The 26,074-nt window shown below is 36.3% G+C and overlaps 1 protein-coding gene and 1 long non-coding RNA gene across 6 annotated transcripts in view; one reads left to right on the top strand and one right to left on the bottom strand.

The window, feature by feature from the left end:
- LOC134798273 (uncharacterized) overlaps positions 1 to 26,074 on the top strand; it is a 683,132-nt gene that overhangs the window by 98,678 nt on the left and 558,380 nt on the right. The gene's annotated exons all lie outside the window — the stretch shown is intronic.
- Positions 1 to 26,074, bottom strand: part of LOC134798247 (sodium channel protein 60E-like) — a 302,130-nt gene that overhangs the window by 197,031 nt on the left and 79,025 nt on the right. For all 5 annotated transcript variants that reach the window (XM_063770625.1, XM_063770627.1, XM_063770626.1 and 2 more), the window contains exons 2-3: positions 23,348 to 23,691; positions 20,717 to 20,940 (exon numbers count right to left, since the gene is read on the bottom strand). In XM_063770625.1, coding sequence (XP_063626695.1) covers positions 20,717 to 20,940; positions 23,348 to 23,600 — 477 coding nt within the window. In that variant the 5' untranslated portion in view covers positions 23,601 to 23,691. The remainder of the gene's footprint in view (positions 1 to 20,716; positions 20,941 to 23,347; positions 23,692 to 26,074) is intronic.

Here is a 26,074-nt window from a genome sequence, read left to right as displayed (position 1 = left end):
CATTACGAATATCACAAAAAGTCAATTTTGGCAAAATGTCGAAAAACTGCCTTTTAGCTTAGGAGGGCAGAAGGAGTTGCGGACAGTCTATGTCATTATTCAATAATTTATACAAAAACATTGCATCCGCAATGCTTCTGCGTAGCGATAATGACTCAAGTTTAAAAAGTTTTAATCTTTGGGCATAAGAAACGGCTGTTTTGGCTTTGCCATGTGCAAAAGTCAGGTGTCGCATACATATAATAATAAAAATCTTAAAAGCTAAATAAAAATCATTTTGGCGACACAGTGTTCTGTAGCCTCGCCTGTTTACCTGTACTCTCGAAGGGCTTAGAATAACATCCCTGAACGCAAATTATCTGTTCTGTGCCGTGTCAGCGGAAACAGGAAGTGTTGTCCCGATACTATCGCTCTATCGCCCCACCGTTCATTCTCGATTGAATTAAATGGGCCAGGTTCTTCAGTTCGTTCAATAGGTTATCTTTGAAGGTTAGACAAAACAAACCTAAACTGATTGTACAATCAGTTTAGGTTTGTTTTGTCTAACCTTGTCTCCGCAATGCATGTTGCGAGTAGTAAATATATAGCGAGGTTTAGGCATTCGAGTTCTAGAGTCCTACCATTCGTAGTCGGATATGTATCACGGGTACACAGGTTAATATATGACTAAAACTCCATTTTCTAACAATTCATAGAGATTAAGGCCTGTATTTAACAGTGAAGTGGACTGGCGCATCGTGAAATTAAATGTTTCACAACGATAATCATTGAAAAACTATTCACTGCAATTTTTCTCATCATAACAGACACAATAGGCCTACCTTACAAGCACATACCTACCTACAATAGATTATACCTACGTATAATACAGCATTCAGGCAGCAGCAGCAGTTGCTAAGCTTTATAATTAATTGACTAATAGCGTCTATAGGTCATTATGACCACCTGTCATCTAACCCGCTTAGTTACTTATGCTGCTGACTGTACATCACATCGGACACCGGCGTTAGTGAGAGATGAGCGTTAAGTCATGTCATATCAATCATATCATGCGCGGTAAGCCTGCTTAACCCTTTACCAGGCCCCTAAGAACTAGCGTGTCTTTATACGTACTGTATATACTGTTACAACCGTATTGAACGCCTTGTAAAAAATGTATTTACGATAGTCGGAGATGTTCCTTTAAACCAGAAATAAAAATGTGGGTTACGGTTATCCCATCGCCTGTCTACGTAATTAACTGTCATACTCGATTTTGCCTTATTATATTCTTGATCAGGCGAAGGGATATATTCCTCCCACATCTTATATCGGTTATCATAGTCAAGGTTTAACTCCAAATCTACTACGAAACATTATCTCAATCACTGAAAACATTATTTTATGATCTTCATTCACGGCATGAGTTTTTATGACATGACAAGACAATTTACCGGGCCATGAGAAGAATAGCTCCCGCACAGTTAAACTCTAATAAGGCCATGGGATAATGTCAACCCACATCCTAATTCTTGTCATACACAATAATGCATGAATATTTAGCAATGTTTACGACTACATTACCTTTCAACACTCAAAATCTACAAAATATCAAAAAATTGTTCGACCTATGTACTTCTGTTTCATAGAAATTAAGGAAGGTGTTCGAATTTCTCCGTAGTTTACTGAAATTAGAGTTCAAGTGAATTTAAACGACTGCTAAAGATATATTACGCGATTTAGAAGCGTGTTGTGAATGAAGATCATAAAGTACTATATTCAGGGATTGACAAAATATTTTGTAGGAGGTTTGGAGTTAAAACCTGACTACGGTAACCGATATAAGATGTGGGAGGAATATATCCCTTCGCCTGGTAAAGGGTTAACGACTGCTGGTCGATCGTAGCGATCCGCTACAGAGCACACGGACGTGACACTGAATGGGTGGGCACTTTGTATTCTGCCTAGTGTCCGCGAATGAATTAAAAGCGGGGAGATATCAACCCCCGCGGTCTACAGTTTTTTTCGCTTTTCATCGCTTTGTTGCTGTGAGTTATGTTTTAAATCTATAAACAAATAAGTACCTATTTTATACTTGAGGTAAAATATTAGGGGAGTTAAAATAATTTTCTGGCTTTTCTTCATTAATTAATTCTCAGAATGAAATAAAATACATAAATTCTATCAAACTGAGTAACATAATGTTTTAACATAGTATGATAATTTATCAAAACCTACTAGTTCTTAAATTAAATAAGGTATGCACGTGTACCATATTTATATATTACCTACATATAAGTACATACTTAACAAATCTACCAAATATTGTTTATAAATGTATTAATGAGGTTTGTAAGTATAATTTTAAATTGATATTCGTTTAATATAAATCCTTTTGTTCAGTAGTATAAATAAATATCGGTTTTAAGCAAATTTCATGCGGTAAATTTTCCAGTTTAATTAAGCACTAAGCAATATGCAGCGACAGTATAAGGTAGAAGTATAATTTAATATAGCAGATACTTGTCTGTTATATTAAATTATACTAATACTAAACATCCGTAGTATTTATTCAGCATATAAGTACAGTCGAGGTCAAAGACATATACTATAGTTATAGTATAGATATACACTTTTTGCCTTATTACAAAGGAGTAGGATGCAAAAGTGTAAACATATTTTTGACGTCGACTGTAGATACATCTGCAACTATCGTATATCATTCAAATATGGCCGCATTGAGCACTAAATGCACGTCACTCGGTGCCTTTGAGGCTGGCGACTAATTGCATCCACGGCGCGGATGCATTCGGATGCACCTACAACATGAAGCTTTACTCACTAATGTGCTTTTCCTGTGTCGAAAGGTGTGTCCTTTTTCAGCGTAGTTACAGTGTACAAGTTAGTTATAAGTCATTTTTCTTTCTGTGTATGTATTGTATAACTGTGTACTTATACTGAAATAAATGGTATTCTATTATATTCTAAAGGAAAACGAAAACTTATTTGTGACGTGCGCTTATTCTTGAAGCCCCCAGCTAAGCACGTGTATGTGCAAATTAGATTGGAATTATAATGGCATTGAGTTTTCCTTTCAAAACATGGTCTGTGAATACAGTCATGTAGATGTAAATTACACGATCGTATTAAGGATCTGTGATGTATTAGAGCTCATAATGAGGCATATGACATTAACACAGGGTTGGAGTTTTCAGATGAATTTAGTGACTTGAATACGAATAACTATGTGTACCTAAAGGTCTTTAGCTTTACTGTTCATATTAAATAGAGTCTCATAAATACAGCATCATATTAAATAATAGGTATACAGTTATTGCCAAATATAGATTTATGTAGTTATGAATAAGAATGAAGTATGTCCCTTATGTATGTTAAGGTCTTTATGGTTAACTACCCGAATAAGTAGGATTGAATTTAAATACCGTAAAACGGGGTGAACAGAAATCGCGGGGTGAATAGAGAAATTTTGAACTTTTTCTTTCAAGTTGTTATATTTAAAAACGTACATCTCTAAAATTAGATGTTTTGGAATGCGTATAAAGTAGACTATTTATTCTCTACATTTATACCAAAAGAACTTAATCAAACTGCCTGAAAGTTTTGAGAGATTTTTTTGACTCTAAAGTAAGGTCTCGTCAAGCCTGTCTGAACTTTGTTCTAGCGGTAAATGTTTTGACATTAACTAAGTAAAAGTTAGCTAACCTGGTAATATAGTATCTGTAGTACCTAAATAATAAATAATATCACTAATTTTCTCTATAATAATGCATTTTTTTGCAAAAACCCAATAACAAGCAAATTTACGTGATAAAGGGGTCAGTGGACACGCATATGGGGTGAACAGTTACGCCATAGGGGGTGATTAGATACAACAAAGGGGTGTAAAGACACGCCTTGGGGGTTAAAAGACACGAAAAAATAATTTTGTGTTAAATAGCTGTTTAACAGATATATATACCATTTGCCAATAGAGTATCAACATAATAATGACCAAATTCGATGCCTATGACAGCTAAAACTTAATATTTCTATTCACCCCTTTCTTGTGTCTATCGACCCCGTTTTAAGGATATGGAGAAAACAGATAGTTTTCTTTGATTTTCTCTGAATTGGGTAGGTAAAAATTTATTTCACAAATGCAAAATTGAAGAACTAACCAAGACTCAAAATTTGATATCAAAATTATTACTTTTATCATTTGGATTATTGGCGAAAATCGTCCTTGAAGTTGAAAATCGTGTCTTTTCACCCCGTTTTACGGTACATTGTAACAATACACGGTCGATATTTTTAAGTGCATTATAAAATTATTTTTATGCATTATTTCGCACAACATTTGCACTTTTTTTAACGTTTTTCTTATATGGAATTTATTTCGTTTGTGTTTGTAAATAAAAATGATTCTCTTATATTATATTCTAAATAAACATGTCCTCTACGTAAAAATAATATATGTATGTACTTACTTTTAAGATATTGATAACGTAAATTTTAATCGCCTGGCTAACCGTTCAAACATCTAAAACCTAAAGATGACAGATTGCTAAAATTAAGCTATTCAGTCACTTTATTATTTTCACGAACTTTTAAATATCCTGGTCTTTAACAATTTTTCCAGCCAGCCTTTCCCCAGCATCAACTTTAAATTAAAAGAAAACTCCACGAGCACGGCACGTGACTATGATGCACAAAATATTTTCACATCAGCCACTAAATGCGAATATTTCAGTGTCGAGGGATAAAGGACCTTATGCAGTGAAGGGAGGTTATCGTTGTCAAATAAATGGCTTGAAGCTTGAAGAGCTATATATGTTATCATAGTTCCTTTGGTGAAAAGAAAGATTGAACGCGAGATAGTTTGAGCCATACACTGACGTATGTATAGTGAGTACACATTAGCTTATTTTTTTAGTAGATTACTAAAAAAATATCAGGAACAGGTCGATTAGTATCTACTATTAGACAAAAGCATCAGTGTGTAATAGAACATATAGAAACTACATCTACATTTCAACGCTGAAACTGAGAATCTGCAAAATGATATAGAGTCGCATATCTTATCCGACCCACCCTATAAAGAGACGTTTGTGTTTGACACTGCAACAAATTGCACGACCGCCCGCTTCGCGTTACTCACGCTACCTCCCAAAAGCTCTTATCACAACATCTCGCATCGAAACCAGATTATTCTAAAAGCAACCTTACGGCTATTCAATACAGTTTATCTTGGAGTCTGGCGCTGATAAGAGATATGAGGTTGAGAAAGTGTAAGCGTCATAATGGGGTCGCATTATCCATTTCTTCCGCCCCGGAGTGTACACTGTGATTTGCATTTTTCGGGAAATTCGTTTGAGCCTTTTAAAGACGTTTGGTGAACCTGCTTCTTGTGGTAACACTTCTGGGAAGTTTATTGCGCAGGGGCAGACACGATGATAATAAACTGTATAAACTTTAGGGAGCGGTTGAAGAGTGTTACAAGTGTTTCAATCGTTTACGTATGTTTCAAATTGTAATAATAAAGAACTTTGAGCCAATTACTTTTTTAGTAAGCGTGGTGTTTTTCTCAAAAAAAAGTGTTCGCCAGCTGTGTGAATAAACAGCAGTCAATGATTTTTCGTTCATTTTATATACTACTATCAGAGATATATGTACTATGTTACCGAGTTGATAGCTAGTCGCTTTCTTGTCCGTGTATTTGGATAGGTGTCTAAAAAGTGTTTAGAAAAAGTATTTTCTAATAATAAGTAGTAACTTATACCAATTTTGGATCTATCGACTGGATCTATAGAGAATGATTGAATGATGTATTTCTTCCATTTCAATAATAAGAATGTATCAAAAGTTCATAGTAAGTGTTCCTACTCTATACGAGTACACTAACCGAATAAATAAATAAATAAATATTATAGGATTTTTTTTTACACAAATTGACTAAGCCCCACGGTAAGCTCAAGAAGGCTTGTGTGGAATTTTAAGACACTATGCATGCTGTTATAAATAAAACCAAAGGAAGTCAATGTAAATAGTACAAATATTTAAATCAATTCACATGCTGCAGAAATTCTCGCTTCTAAAATGTGCACCTCCATTCCACCGTGGAATGCAACATAGACAAATGCAGTGCTATCTGTACAAACAAGTCTTTGTGCTAGCTGCGTCCCTGTAGACATGCACCATGTAGCGGTTGGTAATGCAGCTGCAGTATGTTACATGCGTATTGTATGTATGTCAATTGTCAGCAATATAGCTGTACCTATATAGCAAAAAAGCCGTAAAAGCCATTGGTAAACCAGTAAAAACTTGAAATACATGGCACAAGACTACTGTAAACAATTAAATGTGTTTTACAATGGCCGTTTCTGTTATTTTTCATGGCGAGGTAGTGTACAGGTTAAACTACAGTTAGTGAACGCATTAGATCATTTTTATTTATTGTTGTTAAAACAGTGATGGATACAGGTTGGCCCAAAATAAAGTTGACAAAAAAAATTTTCGTCTTTGCAAAGGTGCAAGACGCATTTTGGTCAAGAAACCAAAATGTCATTAAAAATTAAAATTACAACCATTCAACTAAAACAAAACGTATTATTCTCAAATTATTTTCCTTTAGCTTTGATACGCAAATGAAAAGGATTGTAACAATAATATTATCAACAAAATGCCGCAAATATTTTTTTGTAAAAAAAATTATAAGCCACCTTTTTAACTGGTAGCTAGGTGATTTTTTAAAACAGAGTGCCAGACCAGTTTTTAGTAATGCAAAGCCGCGGAGAATGTAAAGTGAAACTATTTCGTGCATAAAAATCTCACTTTTACTCAACCCTTTTGCCCGAAAAAATATTAAATGATAAATCTGAGGCATGGATGCATTCTTTCCATAGACTCGGAGGTTACTTGAGTTTGGGTCCGCCCATAAATTTTCCGGTCCCCAGTCGAGTCCATACCCAACCTTCTCAACGTCTACATAAACTTATAGACATAAATGCAACCTTATACTAATGGAAATAAAGTTACAAGCCCGGGAGCAAAAAGCTTGAGAACTTTCCCGTAGTTTCGTCAATATGCCTGGTGCAGAAGCGATAAATCTTCAATGGTGAAATGTGGTTGGCCTTGGGCATTAGTTATTTTAATCTGCGCTTTGTCAATTCATCTTCATCTTCCTCGCGTTATCCCGGCATTTTTGTCACGGCTCATGGGAGCCTGGGGTCCGCTTGACAACTAATCCCAAGTATTGATGTAGGCACTGCGGCACTAGTTTTTACGAAAGCAACTGCAATCTGACCTTCCAATCAAGAGGGGAAACTAGGCCTGGCCTTATTAGGATTAGTCCGGTTTCCTCACGATGTTTTCCTTCACCGAAAAGCAACTGTTAAATATCAAATGATATTTCGTACATAGGTTCCGAAACACTCATTGGTACGAGCCGGGGTTTAGGATTTTGTAGGTACATTCAATTGAGAGCATAATATAAAAAACTGTAGAATGAAACTATTAGCAAAACAAATAATTGACGAAAATGGCTGTGATTCCCGAAGTTGGTTTTCATTCAAAGAGTAAGCAATGAAAACATCGAGAGGAAACCAGTTTTATACCAATGCGTTTTTCCTCTGAGTTAGAAGTTCAAAAGGTATTAGACATGTTTAAAAAAAACGGTCAAAAGAAAAGGATCCAAATGAATTCATATGAATGCGAATCCACCAAGTATTTTTTGATTGCAAACGGTGTGCTGTGGCTAACAGGAGCAAAAGAACAAGTTTGCTTAAAATTACCCATTCCTTTTGAAACTGATAGGTTTTTTGCTGGCACCTAATTGATGTAAAAATATTCAGTTATTTAACATTAAGTTGGATAAGCGGCAGGAGTGTGGTGCTGACGCGGTGAATAAAATATGTCCCAAAATTAAAGTAGCACGCTCCAGCTAATTTACGGAGGATTCTGTTTTGACAATTCGATATAGATTCATCTTGTTATGACCTTGACCGTGAGCATCGATAATGTTAGCGGCTTACTCTGATCTATCGTATTGACGAAATGCAAGCCGAGGCCTGATTCAGATTTTAATTTCTCGTTATGAAACAATAATTCATATGATTTGGACAGATAAATAGATTATATTGATAGATTGGAAGCTCCAGAAATGTCATTGTTGACAGATCATATCCATAACCGTTTCATAGCAAGAAATTAAAATGAATCGGGATGGAGTCCTCTCATAAGGCATTTTGGTCACACTTATTGGTGCATGTGAGGTGCCTAATACGGCACCAGGTGGTATCAAAATGAGACGAAAACTATATCAAATTATTATAACAGAATCAGCCTCTGTGTTCGTATCGGAGACTGCCACTCAATTAATTATTGCCGTACGGAAAAAAATAAGGCTCGTTTATTAGTAGCCTACTTTTTAAATTTAAATGAATCTATAGAGCCTGGACCGGATCTAACTAAAGTTAACTGCTGGACTGGACTCGGATAATCGAATAAGAAAATTCAATTAGTTGATTGCATTACCTTCAGTTTGAATTTGCTCTTTCCTTTTTATAATTAATTTTGGCTTTTTATTTGCTTACAATAAAATTATTTTAGAATTTGTATGCATGTGTAAAACCCAAATGATAATAATCGCTTCAGTGAACGTGACTGAAATAAAAATTAGGATCATTTTTAACAAGCTTTTATTAGGTCGACCTGTATGTAACTAACATGTAATGGAGTCTAAGGTAACTAATTTAACCATCTTCCAAGGATCGTAGCGTCATGAAAATTGGCAGCTGTATGTAGTTCTGATGACAATACAATAATATGATACTGTCGAACTGATCTGATGATGGAGACAGGAGGTGGTCATAGGAACTCCGTGATGACACAACGCAACCTAATTGTGTTAGGGGTTTTTAGAATTGTCTCGATGAGTATTAGTTGTCTGTCGTAAGAAAAGTACAGTCAGCGATAAAAGCTTGTACCAAAAATGAAATTTTTGCCAAAAACTTATTGTACCTACAGAGCACCTTTTTTTCTCATCTCAGTTTTTCTTATCTCTTCTGTCAACATCAACAGACAATCTCGACGTTTCCTTAATCGTGCCGCTTTCATAAACGTGATGATTTTTTATATTCTCAGTTCTCATACTCCCGCCTCCCTCATCACCCTTCTTTTTAATTTATGAGTTTATGTTATGAAACTGGTGCAGGGATTTTATATTTTTGGTTTAGAACTTTCTGACTTAGTAATTATACGTCAATCAATTTAGTCTCAAAAAGTTTCCGTAGGTACCTTCAAACTTTTCGCTTAATCAAATTATGGTAGGTACTAAGTATTTATTCTACATTAATTTATTCAAAGGAGAATCATTTTACGACCCCATAGTGTTCAATATAAACACAGATCTGGATTTTATGGGAGCCATTAGAAATAAATGAAACAGATACTCTCACTCAACAAACAAGCGATTTGCTCAAAATAAACGGCTGAAATTAATTTCATTTACGGCGCTGCGCCCAAGCCGTATATTCCCATTGGTGTAAGAGTCGAGTTCTCTGGCATAACGTCAAAAATTAAAATGTTATTACACAAAAAAAATACATGACATCACAGAGTAAAAAAAATGAAAATGAAAATGTTTATTTGGGTAACAAACAAATTACAATTACAAATGATGGCTGGAATTTCCTAGTAGATGAATAGCATTCATATGTGTCAAGAAACCTCTAAGAACAGTAGGTATTAAAGATATAATTTCATTCTATATAAATAGGTGATTTGAAATTTGAATTCATTTTAAATATATGAGGTGAAATTTTTTAGATGATACTAGATTTAAATGTACGCGTTTGTATCATTTCTATGATCAATTTTTACTATAGCAACTTGAAATGAAAAATCCTAATTGTCGAAATGAACTTTTTTACAATTATAGGGTTGCTCTCATTACAAAAGTTGCATACAGTAATTAGTAGGTACTCATGCATATCCTGTCCTGTATCATCTCCAAAATTTCACCCAGTATTCTAGAAACACTATTCTTCTAGAAATAACTATTATTTTTCTCTTCTCTTCTAAAACTTTTTGTATCTATTTATACTGGTTTACTTCTTTATCACGCTTTTATTTTGCCGCTATTTTGTGAGCTATGTGAATGCCACCCCAGATTCAGCGGAAATGACCTGTTGAGACAGTGTTGAGTGCAGTTGGAATTATTTTAACGTCGCCAATCCATCACCCTGTTTCCGACCAAGCTGTTCGCGAATATTTAGTCCGAAATGTTGGAAAACTGAGTTGCTGTTTATTCAACCGGGGAAGAAGACGAGATGAGGAGATTTTCTACGTTTGTATTGTGTGCGATGTGCCTGGTGAGGGAAATACGAGCGAACACAACGACATATGGCATAGGCAAAATGTGAACTTCGTGGAACGGCATCATCCTACCATTTAAGGCGACGGTAGCGGTGGGTAAAATATCAGATTCTGTCAATTTACCCCATTTCACACACAAGCGCACTTCACGCACACTACCTCACTTTACTGGGACAGGTCAGTGACCCATCATGTTTTTTTAAGATTGGACTTTTAGTTTAGTATTGACCACTAGCCTCCTTTGAGGGTAAAAGCATTCCATTTAAAGATGAAAGAGAAACAATGCATTTAATCTTGCTTTCCTTGTCTGTTCATGTCACACGTGACGTACCTATTTAATTCATTTGATTGTTGACTGTTTTACTACCTACTATTGCTTTGTCGAGATACGCGTTTTGTACAATTAAAGCGAATAAAACAAGATGTCATTAAGTCAGATGTAAAATGTTATTTACTACTCTATACGGTTTTTCATAAGGTGCAAAATCCATTCAATAGGAATTTAAATAAATAAAGTTTCAGCAGGGTGGCAATTCCATTTTGGCGGATAAAGCGAAACAGAATAGTTCTATCGAACCTGCTTACAAATTTTCACGAGAATCAGTTGAGAAATGTGATCTGCAAAGGAGAACATACAAAAGCATTTTTGCCCAAGCTGAAACGGAGACCTTTGCTAACGCTCGGCCAATGATGGTTTAGGTACACCTATAAAAAATGATTGTCCCTGCTGTAATTTTAATATCTTTATATTTCAACCGGTATAGTTTTACCTTCAAAAATAATCGGTATCGCTAAACAATAGCGGTACCTTACTACTTATACGTTCACGAAATCGGTATCTGCATAACTTGATTGTTAGTAAACTAACCTGGAAAATAATCTCAAAATCACCGAAACATTTATGTACAGTCACCTGCAATAATATGTTACGTCATTAGCGCCAACTTTGCCTCCAGGGAAACTTTGCCCAAAACGACAATTTTAAACAAATTCGTTAATGTAGAAAAATTGATAATAGTTATGGCCACCCTGCTGTTTTTAGTAGAAAATTGGTTATATTTCTGACAAAGTATATGCCAAACTTGTGCATAACTTGACTTGGGAATTTTGAGTTTGACCGAGTTGTCTAATATAGGGTATATTTCAGCGGGCAAAAAATTGATAAATAATGAATGCAAGTAGAAAAAATTGAGAACCCTTTGACAAATATTTCCGGGTTTCAGTTATAACACATGAAGCATAGATTATGTCTATTGAGATTTAAACTAATAAGGCCTAAATACACAAAAGTTTTAGCGGTGGGCAAAGTAATCCGGTAATTTGGCATCCATACCAACATTGCCCACCACCAAAAACGGATTAGGGTTGTCATTTTCATCTAATTTACCCAACTTCGCAAGTAAAAGAAGGTTATGTTTGTACACTAAAATAAGTTTATAAGTATATACTGTATTTAATTTCTCTTATTATCCTTTATTTAGATGTTTTATCCCGTTAACGAATGAAAACACAACAAAAATCATATTAATGGTCATAAAACTATTGTAACAGATTTTCTCAAAAGTGACAACCCTAGCCTTTGTAAAATGCTTAGGCGAGCCTTATTTGGAAATGGGCAAAAACGGGTAGGCAACATTGCCCAGCAAATTTATTTAAAAGTTTTTACACTTATCGCTAAGTTATTAACAGGGAATGGTAGGATTGCCCAAAACCTTTAAGTGATCCTTAGACATCATCATCATATATACGAGCTGTATTTGAATACCAAATTGACGTGGGCAATGTTGGCGAAAACCCCGGATATTTTTTTATTTGCCCGCCCTCTAAAACGCAAAAAAATGGGTAAAAACACGATAAAAAAATGTTTTCTTCACATAAACTGATGCGTTTGATCACAATGGACGTGCTGAGCAAAAAAAAGTCATATGATGTGATTTTTTTTGAGAAATTCGTGTTTAAAAAAAAAAAGCGGGCAAAGTTGATGATAATGAGTAATGACGGTACCTACTCTTCGAAGGTCGCAAAAATATGTGACATGCTCTTATGGTTCTACAAATAAGATCGTGTCAGATATTTTTGCGGCCTTCGTTGTGTAACATAAATTGCAGGTGACTGTACATTTGGAATAATTATTTTATTTAGTTTCAACGAAAGTTTCAAGTTTAGTACGAAAATACTTCAGATATGCAATATGCACAAAATGTAGACCTAATCGAAATAAAACATTGCTTTTTATAGTAAATTTATAAAACATTCGATACATAGGTATACATAACAATAACGGCCACAACGCTATTGGCCTGTAAGCTTCATCTCGGTCTCCAAAGCCGCAAAAACTTGCTAGTACTTAGTGCTGGTCTAGCCTTTATTTTTTCTTGAAGATTTTCAGAGAACAGCACGTACACGCATTATACATATAGACGGAACGAACGGCATAATCATAATAATTTATTCGTCGCAATCCATGGTATTACAGATCTAGTTACAAGACTTTCAGGTATTACTTATACGAATTACATAACTCTTCCTGTTAATAGGCAATATTTTAATATAAAAGTTCTATAATATAATACAAGATTACAGTTGTCATCGAAATTCATTGACATACAGAAGTCAAATACGTTTTTAAAATGACGCAAAATGATACCAGCATAATAAAAATTGATCCCAATCAGTAAAGATGAGTCTTTAAACTTTTTTCATTTTAAGCGAGTTTTGAAGGAAGATAATACTTAAATTCGACTCGAATCGTATTATTTTAAGATAGTTTACTGCGGTTTTCAACAATAATGACCCGTAAATAACAGCAAATGAAATTTAAATCAGACGCGAGCTGATATTTATTTACCCTATTTTTTGAAATACATTTTATCTACTGGTATGCTTTCTCGTGTGCGTATATGATTTAATGTCAATATAATTGTCAAAAGCAAGAAAATCAAGCTGTCATTTTCATTTGAAGAAGTACACGTGTGCTCCGGTGTAGCCCCAACGGGCATCTGACTTGAAGAAGAATTTTGAGTGATGTCGTCAATGTATGGAAATTGTTCGAAAGTTTACATTTGAGATTGAATTTCTGTGTTGTCTTTGTGAGTAAAAATATAAATCGATAATAAATTGGTAGCTGAATTATCTAGCTTCCAAAATCATACAATAATTCAATTACTGTCAAAGACAAAATTGTTTTGCTTCTGTCTCAAACGGAACTCCATATTTTGATTTTTTGATACTTTTAGTGTCGATTTGTAGAGAATAACAGCAAATTAAAAATATAATGGCATAAAGAGTCGGTACACGGTTTCTTCGTGAATAAATTTACGTGTAATTTAATGCAATTATCAAACATTTATTGAACAAATTATGGTTACAAAGTGAGGTCTAAATCGAAAACGTCATATACCGGCCCCTTAACAGCTGTCAATGGGGTTGGCCGGTCGAAGTATTTTTTTTTTTTTTTTTTTTTTATTTATTTAAGGTTTACCAACAGATACAACACTACAGAAATTACAGATAAAAGCCATAAGTACATGAATAAGTGTCTATCCAATTATAGGTAAACACGACATGCGTTAATTCTTAGTACATATCTAATTAATTAAGACCTAAAGTATAAAGTAATATAACATACTTATAGTTAAATTAGATCTTATTAGCATACATGTAGCTAGCGTTATTATACTATACTACACTATAGCATTTTTATACAAGAAATTCTTAAAACTACTTTGACTTATGGATAAGATGTCGACTTGGGAGGCTTTGAATAACTTGTTGTGTTCCCTACATATTCTGGGTATAGTGCCGTGAGATCCAAGGTTAGTTCGGTAAGTTTTAAGAGCGAAAGGACGGAAGTTGACTATACGAGAGTTTGGTCTTGGCACTGAAAAACTTATTTTACCTATAAGTTCGGGAGATTCAATGATTCCGTTCAAAATTTTATGTAGCAAGAGTTGATCTGAAATCCATCGGCGCTTCACTAAAGAAGATAATTTGAAAAAATTTAGTCGATCTTTATATGACGGAAGAGAACGGACTTTCTTTTGATGTATAGATAGGAAAAATAGAAACTGTTTCTGGATTCTTTCTATTCTATCTTCATGGCATTTGTACTGAGGGTTTATTAATTTAGCAGATGGTGCCAGCATAACTTGCCCTGTCAATCCTTAGAATTGTGTCAAATTTTTGTTTTTAGAACACATTCAGTGCCAGCGCGAGCTACGCGCTACGAGCGTAGCCGATAACACGGGAAAAACCGTATGTAGCGGGAAGCGCCCACGAACAGAGAACCCGCCTAGCGGGTCGCTGGCAGTGAATGTGTTAATGTCCTAGATGCCAGCCCTTTAAGCCAATTGAATGTAATAGAAAAAGGGGCAAGCTATGATGGCGCCATCTATGCAAACATTTGACAGTTGCCAACCCCATTGTTATCTAATGTGTCCTATACCTGCCAGGGCGACGTCATCGAAACGCATAGAGCGAATACTTCTTTGACACGCGGTGCAGCTGCATGCATATTATGATCCAACTAATCGTGCATGACATGATACAAAAAACGACAATTTCTGACATTGCGCATTGGTAATGCCGTCATGTGGTATAAGTGCGACCTTAATATACCAAGTTGCCAATCGAACTGACTCATTTTATTGTTCTGAAAGTCAATTTGTAAAAGTTACATTGTTTGTGTTGTGTTATTCTTAGTTATATTACTTATAGATGTTAATAGCCTGCATACACTATCGCATTGGGAAACTGTTAAGATAGCTGTAAGATTGATAAAAAAACAAAAATCCTGATACCATGTCAAGCATAATATGGTGCATAAGCTTTGGAACACGTTTTGGAGGCGTAATTTTTTTTTTAATATTTAATATCAATTTAACATTTCAAAATAGTCAAACTAAAATTGTACTGCATCATAAAGGCTGAACACAAAAGGGGGAGACCGAAAAGCCATCGTTAAAAGAGTCGTCTGAAGAGGCGCAACAGGTCGCGTCAGCGTTGGCGGCTGATCAGATAAGCGGTACCTCCGGTCACCTGTGGCCTGTGTACACTAAATATCCACCTATATCTTTATCTATTAATACCTTTAAACGAGCAATTCTTGTATACATAGGTATATACTCGTATATATTTCAGGGATCTCGGAAACGGCTCTAACGATTTCGATGAAATTTGCTATATGGAGGTTTTCGGGGCGAAAAATCGATGTCTAGCTACATCGATTTTTCGATGCCTTATCTCTGCCTTAATGATTTTTGGGAAAACGCGCATTTTCGGGTTTTTGTTTTTATTTTTTCCGAGCAAAACTCGGTCTCCCAGATATTACTAAACTTTTGCATGTAAATAATTGACTGAATTTTAATTATTATTATTATTTATTTTGTGTTTGTAATTCTAAAATGTACCTTTTTTTATTTTGTATAAGACTGAATATTTTAAATTTAAATTTTATTATTTTAATCATTTTTAAGTGTTCCTATTTATTGTTTTTTTTTTTCTATTTATTGTGTACGTATTTTTAATTATTTTAATTTAATGTGGATTATTTGTTATCTGCAATAAAGAATTGAATTGAATTGAATTACTAACTTTTACTGTGGCGGCGTTGAATGTTGATGTTATTTATGTATACTATGATGTATAGATAAATGTGTTAATTACATTTATTGATGCTTTATAATGATGTACATACGCAACTCTGACAATGTTTTGGAACACAACATTGAATATCGTTACTAAGTACTTAAATTGAGAAGGCGGCATCAGTTGCATGCTGGCAACATGACAGCGATGATAGGTAGGTATTCATTCCAATTTCGACTGCATTTCACTTCAGCAAAAAATGAGAGTCAGAAGAGCGAAAGTAAAACTATATGACGGAGGCACATGGGTGTATACAGGATGGCGGGTGGGCGTAGTATCTCAATGTATTACTTCACAGCTAAATCAGTATGCTACCAGTGCATGAAATAAACTTTCGAACTCGTTAACCATACTAGTGCCTACTATATTTCAGTACTAAATGATTAAAACATAGATAGTCACTATTGGGATGTATTTGGATAGAACTCAAATAAAAGGATCACATAAAATTGTTCAAATCTTTATTCAAGTCAAGCTAGGCCGGCTCCAACCCTACACCTCTGACCCGAGAAGATTAAAAGATAAGAGAAGATGGAAAAGGGTATCCCAATATGGGACCGGCAACAAACTCGGCGGGACACATCTTTTGAAAACAACACTCTTCTCTTTATTTTACAAAGGTAAGCTTCTAATCACACGTAAGAAATCAAAATAACACTTAAGGTTAAAGAACGTTAGAATCTATAAGCTTTCAGAATAATCCTTCAGGTATAAGCCTTCAGGAACGTGGCGAATTAGGCACGAGGTTGGCTAACGTCCGATCTCTAGCGCGGCTTGATCAACTCTGCTCGCGGAGCCTCACCGCTCCCACCTTTAAGTCAAGTAGGCAAACCTGCTCGACCGGTCCACCAACATAACGACAAAAATGCCAACTCGTACCTACGTTCACCCAAGTTAAATCACTTGACGTTCCAAAGCCTTCTACCTGTCATCTTAGTTCAACAATACGACAATAGATGGCGTTACTCTCTACGCAACATTATGAATTTCGTTACAACCAAGTAATACGTAGCCAAACATTGCTAATCGATTTTATACAGGCGTCTAAAACTATGAACTGTAACGCTGCAATACGTCCTTCTGGAGTCACGCTCCGACATTTATATCATTTTCGTAGCAGTGAACAGATCGTAAAGCCTGAAAAACTCTCTTAACTTGTCTCATTGAAATGTTTGTATATCCTGCGGACGTCGTGGGCATCTGCAGGGTAAAATGTTATTTAAAACTTTATATTTGTAAGCATTTCTTCCATTTTTTGCTACAGAGAGCTAGGTTTACCGAAGTAAGTAAAACCTATGAAATTCAATTACAGCTGTAATCTGAATAAACTAAGAAGACTGATGTTTTACATGACACAATTTCAAGAATTAAGTATTAAGCTGTCAAATAGGATTCTTCACGATAAAAATATTTCGCATATAGTTAAAAGAGAAGTAGTTTTTTGTGAAAATGTTGTTTACAATACAAGTGACACTAAAAAGCTATTCGAAAGCTCATCGATAATGAATTCGTCAATCAATATTGAAGAAAAAATATTTAGTACCAATGCCCATTCATGTGTACGTAAACCCAAACTCTTACTGTAAACGAATATACCGTCTCCATTTTATCGTGAGTAAAAAAAAAAGATCGCAAACGACACCTATATTCGGGGGTTTGTCGAATCCACGTTGCGGTCCCTCGACAGTGTAGCAATAAGCAATCACTCAGGCGCCGTCGCAGTGACCGACAGCTCGGGGATAACCGGCGGCGGCGCGAGTGACGTTAATTGCTGCTCGGACATTACAAACATGACGAATAAAACACTTCAACAAAATTATACTACGGTTATTAAGTTCAATTAGAATTTATTATTTGCCGAATTTAAAAAAGTATATAAATTCTGCTCATGCTAATCTGGTGTAACTTTTTCATAGTCGACGCGCGCATGCGGCACTGGCAAATGTATTACATACTCGTATATGGAATGCCGACAGCGACGCTGCGGCGCAGCGAGAACGTGAGTCAGGTTAAAAGCGATTACAAGAATCCAAATAGTTAAATAATTATAAAACGTTTTTAAAATAATGTTACTTTAAAAATGTCTTTCAGTTACATTCGAAGAACTGCCCAATAAATAAGGTTTTTAGGATTGGCGAAGTTTGACAATCGATATCCACTTGATGGTAACTTCGTACTTCAGCCTAATCGGGTTTTGAGGTCGCCAATCGAATCATCCTATCAACTTTAAATTGGTTCGTCGAAAATTGATAGCTTTCAGAAAATTGTTAGCTTTTCGAGCAAGTTTTTCTAAGATTTTCTAGAGGAGTCGTCGATGCTTCACATGAAAATCATAATGTCCTAAAATAAAACTTCACCAGCCATGCAAATTATATGAAAAGCGAGCGGTGCGCGAGACATGATGTTGTTGCGTGGGATTTGTCCAAGGAGTAGTCATAATAACGTAGGTAGATAATTATAACTAAATATTTTTTTCACAGTAAATTTTCAATGAAATCAGTTTACACATTAATTTTTATTATAAGATCTATAAAGGATTATCTACCTTTATAGGTAGATGCTTATATTAATATAGACAATAAACAGTAACGCTAAGGTTTTCTTCGTAGATTGTGCAATTTTGCTTTCCTAGAAGTAAAGTATCATTACATTTATAGAGCGCGGGCTTTTTTTCTATCTGGCAGAAAACTGACGGCCAATTCAGCAGAAGTTGGAAAATAGCCAGCAAATCGCCACCGAAGGTATAGCGAGGGCAATCGGCTGGAAAAGCTGGGCTATTGGACTCCATGCATGCGGACTCCGTAGTAGGCTTTCGATAAAAAACAATTGGTAATAAAAATATGTTTTTTAAGTCCCGTTGAAGTATATATTATTGTGTTCTAGCATAAAATTTATGGATACCTATACGAGTATTTTATAGAACCAATTCTTGCAGTATCTATTTACCTACTAGGGCCATTAAAAATCTGTTAAATGGATGTACTACATCGTAAAATTTCTAATTCTTAAGATATCACTATTGTACAATGAATCAAGAGTCGAATTATAGGCAATAAAAACTATGCACCAGCATTTTCCCTTAAGTGAATTGATTCCTTTTAGGAAAATACTTCAACGCAACGTTCAAGAATGATGTATTAATGATATGAGTTCTAACTGAAAGTTTGCTATTACTTCACAATAAACCTACTTATGTTACACCTTTAATACGACGGCTACGGCTATAAATTCGCAATATTTTACGAATCGTTTAATGTCTCGTATAACTGCTCAAATCAAAGGACATAATTGCCATACAAGCCGGCGCACATTCTCGTAAATACCATTATTTTTTACGGCGCCATCCGGTTCCCACGTGTGATTCGCTCGTCAAACTGACCCTCGCCATTCTAAGCTGAACTATCCGATGAACTCAGTACCACTGTATAGGGGTCAAGTAAGGCTGGTGTTTCTGTAGTGGACGTAAGGTTAATGGGACACGGAAAGGTGGACTGTGGACAGTGGATGTGAGAATAGTACGCCATAACGGAATCCAATAATGCGACAATGTGATTCAGGGAAACCTCTTACTCTTAACAATGCACAAGTATTTATACTTTATTTATAGTATACTATAAATAAAGTATAAATACTATACGTTAACGCACTATAGTGTGCCGTTAGAGTAACTTTTCTTGGAGTTTAAACTATTATTGGAACCGTTTATAACAGACACGGAAAATTAATAGCATTAGAGCATAATTTCCGATAGTGAGTTAATGATATATATGGCCATAAAAATTTCTTCTGACGGAATTTTGGTCCGAATTTGGCATTTAAATATCCTCAACTTTCAGGAACATCTATGACAATTTAGAGCGTCTATGTATAATCTCGTTTCGCTCGCTTGGGCTGACGGACTTTCCGAAATAAGCGTTTACCGTAAGCCGAAACTAACTTATACGCGCAGAAACCAACGTCAGACTAAAATCACTCTTGCTATTACAGTTTTAGGCGTATTTTTGTACATGTCTAACATTTACGAAAAATGATTTATGAGATGCATAATGCGGCCCACTTCAACCCTCATTTGAGTGGAAATGCATAGAGTTACGCAAAATATGTAAAACTCAAATAAAATCATACCCGCCTCCGGCCGGGAGTAATATTTCACGGATTATCATAAAAGGATGCGAACAAAGAATTTTATGATTATGGACCGACAACTTTTTCAGAGTTATTATGCGCTGCCGGATTGGTAGTAACATAAAACTAGGGATATAGTTTTACAACAGCGGTTTATGGGCGGCGTTTTCGAAATAGGAAATGTTATACGGGATTGTTTGTGACACTGATCTAATCTGTTTATCTGCGAATGGTTTAGGTCTCGACGAAGCTCAACTTTACTATTCTTTACATTGTTTCGTGGTGAAAAATAAAAGTTTCCACGAATTCATAATTTCGTACAAACTGGACCCGTCACAGCCTCTTCTATAACTAGATATATTGTATCTACGTTAGGTTAGTTATATCTTTTTTACTTTTGGCACAAGTTGTTTTACCTTGATAAAGTGCCTACTGTACTAAATATACCTACCCGTATTATTTAGTCTTTGAAAACGGCAAATAGGAATAAATTCAGCAACTATTAAAAAAGTGTGCATACGTACCTACGTAAAAATATAGGTACAGTTTGTATAACTCACGCTAATTCATTATTAAACGCTAGAGTACTGACCTCATCATAAATGAAGTTGTCGATCTCCTCAAGCGGGCGTCCGTAGAGCTTGGGCGGGAAGGGTTCGTACTTGCGCGGCAGCCGAGCGCCGTCCTCGACGCTGAGGCGCCGGCGCGGCATGAAGCCGAACTCGCGCACAAGCTGCGCGCCGCGCGAGCCCGCGCGCCGCGCCGATTCGCGCGTGAACGGCGTGACGGCGGCGCGCGGCTCTTCGCGCCCGCCTGCTGGAACAACAAATCACATTTAAGTTTAGATTTCGATTGCGGCTGCAACAGCGTTACTGCTGCGGCGTTGTGCGGACAATGTTGCTGTCAATTCCTTGATAAATGTGTTACTGTCCTTTCCGCATTGCTGTTGCGATTGAAACCTTTTCAGTTATGTCGCTAATTCTATCTAGGAAATTTGACATTGTCTGTTTCCTGCAGTTGCAAATGATCAGAAACTGAACATAACCTTTATAATCTCGAAAATCTGCGTGAAATACACCATTTGTTTATTTGTGTGTAATCTTAGGTTAGATTTGGTCTCTGATGGATCGATATTTCGTGTAATGATCTAAAATTATGCTGTCTTCCCATACAATGTGATGCTGTAATCAGAGCGTAAACAGGAAACTAAGGCCTTAAATCTTCACATAGAAACATGCTTGACGATCCAGCCTTCATGTACCTACAAGTCTGTATATATCGAATATCCACGGTACGTATACGAATACAGATTTATTAACGCGGAGAACATTTGCTAAGAGCCTTGTTTGAAGCGGAATAGTTGAAATTTACTCTACGAGGTGCATTAGTCTCACGCCTACACCCATAGGTCACTTACAGCGTCGTGCCAAAAGCCACACTCATATCTATGGATTCATGCAGCGACTCGTAGCACATCGCCTTTATTCTTTCCTTTAAACTATCTTTTCCTTAATAGTAGTAAAATATATTTACGTTGCATTTTATTTTTAAATAAAATTACGATGATTATTTATAAACAGGATAACGTAAACTAACCCATGACATTGATGTTTTATGTGCAATAAAATTAATCCGTGCTCTTTTACGTGTATTAGCAACGTTGGATATTAGCCTGTACGTATTATTATAAATAAATATCTGGGAGACCGACCGTAGCTCGGAAAATATATATAAACACAAAAATGCGCGTTTTCCCAGAGATAAGACCTAGCTAGATCGATTTTTCGCCCCCGAAAACCCCCATATAGCAAATTTCATCGAAATCATTAGAGCCGTTTCCGAGATCCCCGAAATATAATAAATAAACAAGAATTGCTCGCTTAAAGGTATAAGATCCATAGCAATAAAAATATAAATTGGTATATGGGCAATAAAAATAACGTTTCCAGCTTAAGAAGGAAAACACACACTTACGGAATGATTCGAGATAAAATAGGCAGTGGACAAATAGGCCCTGACGTGAAATATACCCGGGCAAAGTATTGTGGGATCCAATCGGTCTTCGGCCGACAGTAAGCTCTATTGTATAAATTTGTCTTCTCATCAGTCTCAGATATTTTAGAATATAATAAAGACGTTATAATCATATTTTGTGTTTAGATATTAAATGTTGAGGCACGAGGCAAGCACGCATGCACAAGTCGCTTCAGAATACAGCGGAGCTTCCGGCGCATCGTTTTCTATGGAAAGTATCACGTGACCACCTGTCATGTGATAGAAAAGTAAGCCCCGAAAGCTCCGGCCCGGACACGGCCCGGTCTAACGTGAGTCATCCTGAATACAGCGGTTTACTGCCAATTTAACGCCGTAATCTGTCAATAATCCGGTAAGTTTCATGGGCATTGGATTCTTTCTCTTGAAATTACGGTCAATCGAGAAAAATAACGTCGCGGAATTGTATGTAATTTCTACAGTACACATTATATGCTCGAGACTGAAGATAGTGGAACATTTAGTGGAAATAGGTGAGAGCCGAAGCTATTTTTGTTGTATTTTTCTTTACAATAACCACTACAGTCGCGATTTTCCATGGGTATAACAATTTTAACGAGACGAGACGGTTATCAATCTCGCAAAATACACTCAGAATATTCGTTTACCCGAGTGTAGCGTCCCTGTGTCTCCAGATGCGACAGCGACTGGTGTCACCAAGCGCTATCAATCAAGCCGGATCAACACCGGATAGCTCACTCGCGTGTGATCGGCACGTCAGCGTTACAGAGCGTTTTTCATCGATCAATCGGGTAACGTATGGATTGGCGTTCAGGGGACATTATGTTGTGATTGCTGAGTAACGGTTTTGGAGTTCGGTTGATGAGAAAAATGGTAATATGATGAACAGGTAGTATGATAAGCGCTGTCATGTAAATTGATGATAGTATGTAAGATAATATGTAATGTTGGGTGAATGTTTTTTCTAGCTATCATATCTAAGGTAGGTATATCATATTGAGCGTATAACGTGTGAAAGAAAATATTTATTCACGTTTTACATTCGTAAAGCGATAGGTGCCGCTCTTGGGCAGTATGGGCAGCACCTCTCGTCGAGGCCACGCGCTTTCCGTGTGGTGATTTTGTTGTTGCCACCCCGTTATATAGAATGTAGGTAGTTGCACAACGGGTATCCAGTGATGATACTACAGATAACAAATTATAGACTAACCTTTTCCCTGCGCATCGCTGGAGAAGGTGACACCCTCAAGCGGTATACGCAACTCCTCACGCCGCGGCCGCTCGCACTCGACGTCGAGCGCATCGCGCGACTGCGAGGCGACGAGCGGCGCCGCCGCCTCCGGGTTGGTCGCCTCGAGCGTGCGCACGATCTCGCCGAGCAGCCGCGAGCCGTCGATCTCCTCGCCGGGTGAGTTGAGCGGCGCCGGCGGCGGGAACGAGAGCCGCCGCTCGTCCTCCTCCATGTCGGGGGCTACGTGCGATCGCCCATCGCTACGCGGCCCCGCGCGAGCTCACACGCTCGCACCGAATGACGACGCCATTTTGGATTACTGCCTGCGAACAAAGAGAACGCAAAGTTAATTGAGCATCTACGTACCTATGTAAAAAGATGAATAATTATTTACAAGCCATATTCGGTAGTGTTCTTCACCACCACTGCCACTGTAGGTACTCGCCTGGTTACATGCAAACACTTAATTAATTTGAAATAATTATCGGTGGGATCAGTCTCAATAATAATTATTTTCTGTAAGTAGGCAACTTGTCGCAATATTAACGTGACTAAACTCATAGGTAAATAGCAGTAAATTTAATGCCTGTACAACTCACTAATAGAAACAATTAATAGCTAAAATTAACCTATTTAGTGGCAATATTCTATTCCGAATGTAAATATGATTGCATCAATATCATACCTAATAACCAATAACGTCCCGAGCGACTGAACCGACCCGCAGTATTATGATCATTAATGCTTTCCGATTGTCCAGGTTTGCAATGACCCAATAATTCCTCGAGAAATTTCTCTGAGGTTTGTTCAAAACCATAAAATACGATAACAATTTAACTAGTGCATCGCTCGTTCACGAGATCTTTGCGTTTTTGAAGTATTTCTATTCTTTCCAAGCTACGACAAGCCTACTTGATGTATGAGTCTAATGTCTAATCAATGTTAGATCAGGTTGAAAAACACCTTTCCCACTCAAATATGATTTACATTATTGGTATACTATATTCAGAATATACCCCCTGTTATAGTAACAATTAATTTCAGCGGGTGATTATACTGTATGCGTTAGACTGACAGCGTCACCAGTGTGATGGTTATTAATTATAGGATTTACTCACTCGCATGCATGCGTTGATTCACATATCACACTTCGGAATAGGTGTTGTTACTAATGCTAACCTTTGGTGGAATAACCTTTTGTAAAATATATTTAGAATTCATATTTGAAAGGAAAACTTTTAGTTTTACTTGGCGTTTTTAGGAAAATCAGGAATTTTTTCTTTTGTGGCCTTCCGGCCTTCCCCTAGGAAAAAATATCCCAATAAGAAAACTAATCTCTTATTGGGATTAGTCCGGTTTCCTCACGATGCTTTCCTTCACCGAAAAGCGACTGATAAATATCAAATGATATCTCGTAAAGGAAAAGTAAATGAAAAGAAAGACGTGTTTAAAATATTTAGTTTTTTTTAACGAATTATGCTTAAAACAATCTATTAACTACTACTTATAGCAAATAGGTTGAGTAGGCACCGACGCGTCAGTTTAGCTTCCGATTAGCTGCCATTACGGTCGCGGTCAGTGACCCGGACACACTCGATATCCGGTTAACCGGGCTTATCCGGCACGTTTATGCTTAGACCCCGTGAAAAACCCCGGCAGTGACGCGTCCTTTCCCATATTTATTTGAAAGTAAAAATGTTCACAATAGAAATCGTCAAAATAGGCGTACGTTAGGTGTCTGGAGTGCTACAAAGGAACAAACATACACATACTGATAAACACATTACCCTCTGTTTCATCCTACTGACGGGTAGTAAGACATCTTTTATTAATCTTTAATAAATCTCATTAAATAAAAAAAACATAGAAGACACAATGACAACATAATATATGCAACAGCTGCTCCGCAGTTTGGCGAATATTTGATATTTCCATGTTATTATCGATAAAAAAAACATAACTATTTATGCGTTTTAAACTCTTTTTAAAAAAACCTTTTCTCTTTTAATTTGCATCAAACGTCGTGATATATTAATCAGAGCTCTAGAGACTAATGAAAATGCAATTGAAATCATACCAATACTCCTACCAAGCCTGTACATGAATACGAAATTGAAATACGAATAACCGTTGTAATTGCATTTCGTTAAATTAAATCATCATAACAAAACGTATGTACCAAACACATCCACGGACACTATTGTGCATTTTGGACTCGCTTAATTGCTCGTTTTTGCCGTTATCATCAAATGTACATTTGAAGGATCAAAATTGGAACGTTTTGGTTAGTTAAGCTGAGTTTTCATTTTAAAGTACGAGCTGTGTGAGAAAATTTTAATCCAGACTATATTCCAAAATTTCCCAATTATGGTCCGAAACTAACTCGAATATCTTCTTAATAGGAGTAAAGCCTAACCAGTAATATATGATTATTGTCAAGAGGGCGCTGTTATTCTCATTGTACAGGGTTACAGTTCAGTATAGTACGAAAAAATTTGTTCCAGTGAAATTCCGCAACATGGCGCGTGATCATATATTCCTGGTCAGGCTTTAACTATTAATTGAAAAACACAATCCTAAGGCAAAATATTTTCGTATGGAAGAAAATACTCAGAAAAAGAAACAAAAGGAAAATTGCTATTATCAATACCTTTGATACCTTAAAACATGTTGGGCCTTTGAACCACAGTTGTAGTATTAGACTAT

This window comes from Cydia splendana, chromosome 16 (genome assembly GCF_910591565.1).
Source record: "Cydia splendana chromosome 16, ilCydSple1.2, whole genome shotgun sequence".
NCBI lineage: Eukaryota > Metazoa > Arthropoda > Insecta > Lepidoptera > Tortricidae > Cydia > Cydia splendana.
This window is presented reverse-complemented; position numbering and strand designations above follow the sequence as displayed.